This window comes from Corythoichthys intestinalis, chromosome 4 (genome assembly GCF_030265065.1).
Source record: "Corythoichthys intestinalis isolate RoL2023-P3 chromosome 4, ASM3026506v1, whole genome shotgun sequence".
NCBI lineage: Eukaryota > Metazoa > Chordata > Actinopteri > Syngnathiformes > Syngnathidae > Corythoichthys > Corythoichthys intestinalis.
The window spans coordinates 23384722-23394140 of NC_080398.1; the positions used below are offsets into that span (position 1 = coordinate 23384722).

General features: G+C 39.8%; 1 protein-coding gene across 3 annotated transcripts in view; it reads right to left on the reverse strand.

Moving 5' to 3' along the window:
* The window catches only part of znf574 (zinc finger protein 574), a 56138-nt gene extending 47466 nt beyond the window's left edge, over positions 1-8672 (reverse strand). The window contains exons 1-2 of one of the 3 annotated variants that reach the window (XM_057834845.1): positions 8524-8672; positions 345-506 (exon numbers count right to left, since the gene is read on the reverse strand). In XM_057834845.1, coding sequence (XP_057690828.1) covers positions 345-500 — 156 coding nt within the window. In that variant the 5' untranslated portion in view covers positions 501-506; positions 8524-8672. Of the gene's footprint in view, positions 1-344; positions 507-8375 lie in introns of all 3 variants that reach the window. The other 2 variants (XM_057834843.1, XM_057834844.1) reach the window with 2 other exon arrangements.
* Between the last annotated feature and the right edge of the window lie 747 nt (positions 8673-9419).

Genomic DNA, 9419 nt, shown 5'->3' on the forward strand with positions numbered 1-9419 from the left:
CTGAGTCCCCATATTCAGCGGGGATAAGCTCCAGCACCCTCATGGGGATAAGTGTAACGGAAGATGAATGAATGAAAGAAAACAGCTGTAGTTGGCACACCTACTATGCGTATTAAGAGAAAGCAGACTATACTGTATGTATGTATCACACTTTCAGTCAGTGAAAGTGTATTGGACAAGATGATGTTCAGTTCTGGTCTTGATAGAATTTGTTTTGAGTACCTCAAAATGAGTTTTAGAGTGCAGTTCTAATATAATGGTAACATTATGATGTATGTACTCTTGCTATATGAAGTAAGAAAAAAAAAAAACAGTCCTTTCAAACCCCAATGCTAGTTATTTACCTGCGTCTGGAGCATCGGAACAATAACAGGCGCAACGCGGGACGTATCCCCCTGGTCCTCCTCGGCCGTGCATGTCACCTGGTGCTTGAGTACCTCTTCCAGGGTATTGAACTCCTTGTAGCAGGGGAAGCACATGTACACTGACTGGGTCTCCATGGTACCCTGCGGGAGGAGACGAGTAAAGCCTCAGTAATGCTGCCATGAAAGATTTATATGCTGCAACCAAACAAGATTTGCTTTCTATATAAAAGCAATTACATGTCTTAATGTGCGTGTTGAGAATGTGCTTGTTTCAGCATTAAATGGTGCAAACATTGCCCTCTCCTGATGGAAGAGCAGACTGCCAGGACGTCATGTGATGTCATCGAATGCTGCATTCGAGGTCACTTTTTTTCCCCTGTCCAATTCATATTTTTGCAGTGACATTTGATCTTGTTCAGGTTCAGGCATCCTCTTTGGCCTGGACGCAGCACTCATGTCGTTGGAACAACATCATGGGCTCGCTATGCTCACTGGCTTGGCTTTGCGGGATTTGCATACCTCATCGCAGGATTCCACGAGTGCTCTGTGTTGTTAATAACAACAACATCTCTCTGCTAAACCTGCAAGGCCTGTAAGCGCCTCAGCGGCCTCACCTAAATGGCTGCTAACATGCTGCTTTTACAAGTAAAAACTGTACTCTGATGGGTGCATTTGGCAAAATGGGGAAGGTTTGGAGGGGAAAACACAATTGAAACCACAAACCAAAACACAATTGCTCATAAAAAAAAAAAATAAAAAAAAAGAACTTCGCTCTTTGGCTACTATTTATAGCGAATAATCGCTGTCAGCCCTCCCAGGTCAAAATGGATTGGACGTACTTTGCTGTCAAGGGTGTTTTTAATGTAAAATAACTACCACAACATATTAGGGCTGCAGCTATCGATTATTTTAGTTGTCGATTAATCGATGAACTAGTTAGATCGAATAATCAGATAAGGAACATGAAAAATTAAAATACCTGAGCTTAGCCTCAAACGGTATAAAAAACAAACAAAAAAAAGGATCTATATACAACAAAAATACAATTAAATGCTTAAATGCTATGAAATGCTAACTTTTTTGTTTTGTTTTTTTAACAATGCTCTCAACAAATGGTTCAGACATATATTCCCACAAAACAACGGCTAAATATACCTATAAACTAAATTTTGAATGCATTAAAAAACATTAGCTCAAACAAAAAAATTAGCTAACGTTGGTCTTAACAGGGAGCAGTTGGATTCAGCCATTGGAAATGAGGCAGACTAGACGGCAGTGTATCCACCTTAATCAATAAAACTACATGCAAACACTTTCAAATAAACCATTACAACGCCACTTTAATTAAACGAATACTCGAAGCAATAAAATTTAATTCTACGAATTTTTTCTAATTGAATACTTGAGTTAATCGATTAATCATTGCAGCACCACAACATATTGTCTTGTAATACTATACATATACCTGAAATGGTCAACATTTGTGCTAAATTGCTCAAACACAAAAACGGTAAATGTTCCTTCTGTAGTAAACAATGCTTGATGTGCTGCATTTTTTGTAAAACAATGAAAGGACTTTATGTGTCAATTTTCCACTTATCCTCAGTAGGGTCATGAGTGCTCTGGAGCCTATCCTAGTTGAATTTGAGAAAAAAACGCAGGGTACACCATGAAGTGATCCTCAGCCAATCACATACCACATAAAAAAGATGAAATATTTAAATGAATTAACTGAAAATGCATGTTTATACGTATGTGCTTGATAGCTTAGATATTAATGCATGAAAAATCAGTCAAGTTAGAATCACTACATTTTTATGGTATTAAATGTGCATTGTCTAGAAAAAGCAATTAATTGTGAGCCTGTTGCAATATGCAATAATTCCATTTATCGCACGGTAAATCAAAATGAAGGCGGTAATTTTTCTGCTGCGATTTATCGCTTTGGTGCACGCACGCGGCTGACGTGCTGTTAAAAGTTCAGCTTCCTTGTTACCAACTGCGCAAAATGCATCTTCGATCCGGGTCCGGCAAAAAAAAAAAAGTGCCGGAGCCAATCCGTTCCCATTACCGTATTTTTCGGACTATAGGCCGCAGTTTTTTTCATAGTTTGGCTGAGGGTGCGTCTTATACTCTGGAGCGACTTATGTGTGTTTATTTACGGTCGAGTCGGGCCGGACATCTCTCTCGCTAACTTTTTAAAAAATATATATATTCATATATTTAGACTTAAAACGATGTATGGATATTAAATAATATAAATAATTTGGATAAAACAGAGAAGGTGCTGTGCATGCCTGCACACGTGAACGCGCTCTCTTTCTCTTCCCCTCCCGCCCTGGCGCCCTCCGCAAGTCGCATCCTCGTATTTCCTTTTCGATATGGAGCAGCTAGGAGTAAAAAACAAACTAAAGACAGGGGAATTGTAAAGCAAACAAATGTGGTAGGAGTGGGGTATGGAAAGGATTCAAATTGATTGTTGAAGATGCTATACAGAAACGAGAAATATATTTAATAAACTTCTCCAGCGTTATTTCATTGTGTAAATGCATTTATAATGATCATAAAAATATGTAGACTATTTGAACATTGAGAAAACTTGCATTTTTTTTCCTGCCAACTCAAGGAGATTAAAATAAATGTCAAATCCACTATCCACCTCTTACAACAGACACGCAAATATGTTAAAAATGTTTACTGAATGTCCATCTTACAGTTTTGTTTAACTGGGAGAATTCGTTACAAAAGACGGGCTTTAATTTGTTATCATTATGCATATATAGTATGCAGCGGCATCGTCACAAACGTGATCACACAAAACGCAACCACGCATCGCATCCCTGCATTTCCTCCTTCTCCTGAGTCCTCACAAATAAAACAAAATTTCGGGGGGGTTTTCGGGCTCCTGCCTACAAATAAAACATAACATTTCTGGTTTTTTTCGGGCTTGGGCAAGCAAATCAAGTTAATTGATCGGGCTCGGGCCGGGCTTTGATACACACGGGCCGGTCGGGTCGGGCTGGATTTTTTTTAGGCCCGATCTAACTTCTAGCGTAGTGTAATGTTAGCATACCGTACACCTACTCAGCCTGTTGTACTCTATTGTATTTTAAATTGCCTTTAAAGATAACATGTCTGTTCTTGGTGCTGGATTCTATTAAATAAATTTCCCCAAAAAAATGTGACTTATACTCCGGTGCGACTTAGATGGTTTTTTCCTTTTCATTGCGCATTTTTTGGCTGGTGCGACTTATACTCAGGTGCCGCTTATAGTCCAAAAAATACGGTATATCCTATTTTTCAACGTATACCGGCCGTGTCAGTGCTCCGGATTGACTGCGGACCATCTCCAGCGTGCTGGAGCCCGCCGGATGGTTTAGGCTATTTTCTATTTTTGCCGGAGATACATCCGTCAAAATGGGCGGAGCCGTGCCAGGAGTCAACAGCCCAGTTGCTTATTCACAGTTTAACCAGCGAGCATGGACGAAGAACGCTCCATCATGGAGGTGGAAAGTCACAAAGTGATTTATGATGCAGCAGATCATCATTATAAGGACAACATTAAAAAGGAAGCTGTATGGTGTCCTATTATGTGTTTTTCTGGAAATGATATCAAAACCATGACGTGCTGACAACTTTGTTTTTTATTAACACGCGGCGCTAACAACACTTCCTATACCTGAGGCTCTCGGCAGGCTGTGTGTCTCTCACTGCCACGTAACATGAATATAACATCCCCGTTGCGTGAGCTTCAGGGTGCCTTGGAAAACATCCATTCAGAATATTACACATGGAACGCCATTGCAGAAGCTATGAGGGGAAAAGTTTTCGTTGCCTAAATGTTTAAGTTATTAAAGTGCAATTTAATTTTTTTCTTGAAAAAGACATTTTATTTATTCTGTGTTTCTGTGCGGTATTAATATTGTTGTCTTTTACTTGAAAGAGGGATAGTTTATTGTTTTTAGTTGTGATTTTTTAAAAAAGTATTTTCGAATTTAAGAGTAAACATTTATCGCGTTTAAATGAGTGTACTTGATCTATTAATATATACTGTATTCTCACTGTGTTATTGTAAATTGGTTTAAAAAAAAAAATGGGGGGGGGGGGCAATAATTTATGAGATAAATTATCGCACACTAAAATTTGTTATCGCGACAGGCCTAATTAATTGTCCATTTCAGACACCAGTATATAAACTGGGGTTGAGTGATAAAACAAGGACTAATGAGTTGGTCTCTGTAAATTTCAAATAAACAGAGAATTTGGCACAAAAATATTAACCAATTGGTTGAGTGTTATCATGTCAATTTCACATTAAAAGGTCATGGGTTCAAATACGGGTTCCGGCCTTTCTATGTTGAGTTTGCATTTTCTCCCAGTGCCTTTGTTGTTTTTTTCCCCAGGTACTCCGTTTTCCTCTTACATTCCAAAAACAATCAAAGGAGTTTATTCATTGGAACTTTTGCCTGTGGTTGCGAATGGTTCTTTACATGTGCGTCGTGATTAGTGTGGGGTGGCGTGGCTCAGTGGTAGAGTAGTTGTCCCCCAAACCAGAGGTTGTGGGTTCAATTCACCGCCCTGATGAACTCGCCTAAGTGTCCTTGAGCAAGATACTGAACCCCATGTTGCTCCTGGTGCTGCGTCACCAGTAGGTGGATGGCGAGATAGTGTAAAGCGCTTTGAGCGCCTTGAAAGGTGGAAAAGCGCTATATAACACACCATTAGCTAGCAGTTCACGGTGTTCCCCAAAGTCTGATGGGACAGGTTCCAGTGAACCTGTGAGCCTAGTGAAGATAAGCAGTACAAAAAATGAATGAATCCATAGAATAGAATAGAATAGAATAGAATAGAATAGAATAGAATAGAATAGAATAGAATAGAAATAGCCCTTTACTGTTATTATACAGTTGTATCTCCCTTTACAGTGCAGGACAAGTAAAAATCTCAAAAGTGCCATTCAAAAAATAAAGTATAACATCTAAATAAATATAAATATGTATGAGGTAGTCCTATGTTCAGACAGTATAAATAATTGAAGTGAAGTAGAAGCAGTTGACAGCGAACGCATTGAATATTGCACATTAGTATTGCACGTAAATAAGTATTGCACATAGAATATGTGTGAATAGAAGTTAAGTAGCAGCCATTGAAAGTGAGGCATTAATATTGCACATAGTAAGTATTTCACATAGTATATTGTAGGAGTGGGAACCTCTTGATAACTCACGATACGATACGATTTGCGACGCAAAGCTCACGATAACGATGATCTGACGATATGGCGATACAATGATTATCGATACATTGGTCAGGAAATCATTCTAGGATATTCTACAATAAACAGAAAAACAAGCTTCTGCTGTGAGTTGGAATGACTTCATCACTAGTAGACGTCCAATCCATTTGAACTGGGAGAGTGGCAGCGAATGAACATTCAGCATCGTTCATTCGCTGCCATCCCTCCCACTTCAAACAGATTGAACGTCTATGGCAGTCGGTGGCAGCCAATGCCAGGCAATGAGGTAATTTTGGGCCATTTAAGGTCATTTACCTGTTGATTTTCAGTTACTTCCTGTTGATTTTGGGGTACTTTAGGGGTCTCTCCCTGTTTATTTTGAGTTACAGAAGAGGAAGTGACCGAGGAATCACCCAAATGGATAGGCAGTGACTTAAACTCAACAGGAAATGACCTGTAAATGCCCTAAAATGAATAAAATGAACAGCAAGGACCTGTAAATGCCCTGAAAATCGGACAGAATGACTGTGAATGCTCTGGTTTCGAATGAACGACCATTCATAGTCTAAGGGGCCGTTTACATGGTGACTCTCCAAGAAGACGAAAAAATTCAAATGTGCATCTACATGGTTTCGTTTCCATTTGAACAATGTTGCAATTCCGCATGAAAACGATGTAGTATTCATGCCAGGCCCTAGGGGGCAGTGCAGATTTACAAGGTCACAGCGAATGATGCACTTTGACCCCACGGGGCTCCTCAGCCCGGAAGAAAACATGCCCGCCCATTCGAAGCAGTGGCATTTTCCTTTTGCTCTAAAAGGTAAAAAAATGGAAACATTCAACATATTTTAATGTAAAAATATTATTAAAACAGTAAATTAAAGCCGGCGTTCCGCCATTTGCAGTTTTTAATGTTAAACAGCACCGCTGCACACGCCCAATGTGACGTGTACGAGTGGTGACGTTATCATCGCGGGTCCGGCGCAGCAGTAGCCTTTGATATGCATGTGAAGCAAGCCCCCCTCATTCCCCCGCAATCGAATTCTTCCACTTTCGAGGCAGGATTCAGAATTTTGCGTCTTCGCCTTCCGTCTTCTCCGACACCATATGCACGCGAGGCGAGTCCGCAACTCAGCCATTGCGTCTTCTGTGTCGCAGAGTCGCCATGTAAACTGCCCCAAAATGGATTGGGCGTCGAGCACCGTCAATGCACCCTTAGAATTAACTGAGACACTATTATGGTGCAAGATTTTGGAAGCAACTTGTTGGTTCATTTTTATTTTATTTTTTTATGACATTGACACCTTTTTTAAACGATATCTCGATTCTTGGCAGGAGCATATCGATAACCTTTTGAGGTACAAAGTATCATGATATATCACCATTTCGATATTTTGTCACACCCCTAGTATATTGCATGTAAATAAATATTGGACATTGGGTGAGGTGGTGTTACATATAGTTGTTCACGGTGGAGATGGCTTTAGCAAAGAAACTGTTCCTGAGTAAGTTTGTTCTTGCTTTTGACACAAGACATAAGCTATTTGAAATACAGCATTTTCAATTATATATTTAGTTGTCTCTTTAATCAACTTTAAAATAGAAGCATTTTAATACTGATTTAACTTCAATGAAGAATATACTTGTCCCTACTATAGTTTCCTAGCAAATATTTTTTAATGTGAATTGACTTTATTCAGAATAATAGTGGTGTGTACAGTGATTCATTAGTAACATTTGGGGGAAAATGTAGATGCTATGTTCTTTTTTGTTGTTGTTGTTTCTGGGTGGGGGTCAACATCTGACTTTTCATTTTATTGCACCGGTGCGGCCTTAAAATGGGGGAGGGGGGGGGTGTTTTTGTTTGTTTGTTTGTTTTTTTGTTTTTTGTTTTTTAAGTTTCTGGGTGGTAGTATCTGGGTGGGGGTCACCATCTGACTTTTCATCTTATTTCACCAGTGCGGGCTTAAAAAATGTATAGAACAAATTTTAATAAAAGACTGATTTTCAAACTTCAGAGCCCTGTTTGAAAAAAGTGTCATGTTATGTGTACAATAAGTAATGTACCATTAGGCTAAAAAAATGAATTCCCACTTAGCTCATTTGACAAATGTATTTTCACCCACTCCTGTCATTTCAACACATTCAATGCAAAATTAGCTGCCTGTGTGTCTTAAATGGTGGCCATGCTTCTCCCGAATCACTCATAGCCTACGTCGTTAACAGTCGACATGCTTTTAAGTATTATTAATAATAATAAAGGGGTGACATTAAAGCCAAATAGCTTTACTTTATAGAGTGTGTTGCGCTTTACGTAATGCTCAACACACCATTTTAGAGTAACCGTTCCCTATGCTAGCCTTGAGTTCACGCATCCAAAATACAAATACGGACAGTATTGAATTTCGAATGTGATCAGGAGGGGTCATTCTCGCTGAAAAAATAAAGTTTGACATCGGCTAACAGCTAAAATAGTAGTAACAGTGCTGCAATTGTGTGTGCAAGAACTGTTGGTCTTAACGGCTGTCAGGCCGTAACAAAATGGCTAATGGCGTTGTAGCTAGGTAGCTTAAAAGCTAACGAAACTGATTCGATTTTATGTTACATGCTAGAGCATCGCAACGGGACAATATAACAATTCTCCCTGACAAGCTAGACCACTATTACTTTCCAGTCGACGTTGTAATATTATGAAGAAGAAGAAGAAAACAGAGAAGAAGAAGTAACAGAAGGAGAGAAGAAGAGAATACTACTTAAGACAGAGGGCGGGTTACCCTTCTTCGGTGGTATAATGGCGGCGGCAGACAAAATTCGAGGATCTGCTGATGGCACCCCGGTGAATTGTCCAAATATCAACTTATATTGAAGGAGATGTATCGCGAAATGTATTAAATAAAAGCCAATAAATGTGCCGTGACTCACCGCGGTTCGATGTAACGTTTTGACGTCGAGGCTGGAAGGGGAAATAGTTGAGTAGGTGCTTTGGTTTGAATAAGCGCATCGCCCATTGGCTCGTTTGGACACGTTTTAGCCAATGGCGTTTGAGGACATTGAAATTTGGAGGGGAAACCCGCGCGAAATCATGACGGAAGCGTCAGAAGACGTCATGTTAGCGCTCTGGAACAACAGTCCTGCCAAGTGGCGGCCACCTTGGTGGGGGCAATGGTCCTTTTTAGAGCAATGCATTTACATTTAAAATAAATCATAAGTGACGACTTGGTCAATTCTCGTAGCACTTTCATTAGGTTTGGTTTTACCATTTTGCTTTGTCTATTTCAAGGCATGTACTGTTTTTTATTGGTCAAGGGTAGGAGTGGGAACCTCTTGGTACCTCACGATACGGTTTGCGATACAAAGCTCACGATAACGATCTGACGATACGGCGATACAACGATTATCGATATATTGGTCAGGAAATCATTCTAGGATATTCTACAAACATCAAATAAACAGAAAAACAAGCTTCTGCTTTGAATTGGAATGAGTTTATCACTAGTAGACGTCCAATCCATTTGAAGTAGGAGGGTGGCAGCGAATTGCCATCCCTCCCACTTCAAACGGATTGAACGTCTATGGCCGTCAGTAGCAGCCAATGCCAGGCAATGAGGTAATTTTGGGCCATTTTACAGGCATGAAAATCTCTCACCTTTCGGCGAAATTCGCCGTTTTGAAGTAAAAAAGGGCGACCTACGTGAATTGCGTAGATCCGAGGAGAAATTCTTTTTGGGAGGAGGGGGGGGGGGTCGGGAGGTTTTATTTAATTATTATTATTATCATCATGTGATTAACTTAGTACGTAAACTGAGCACTTAAGAACA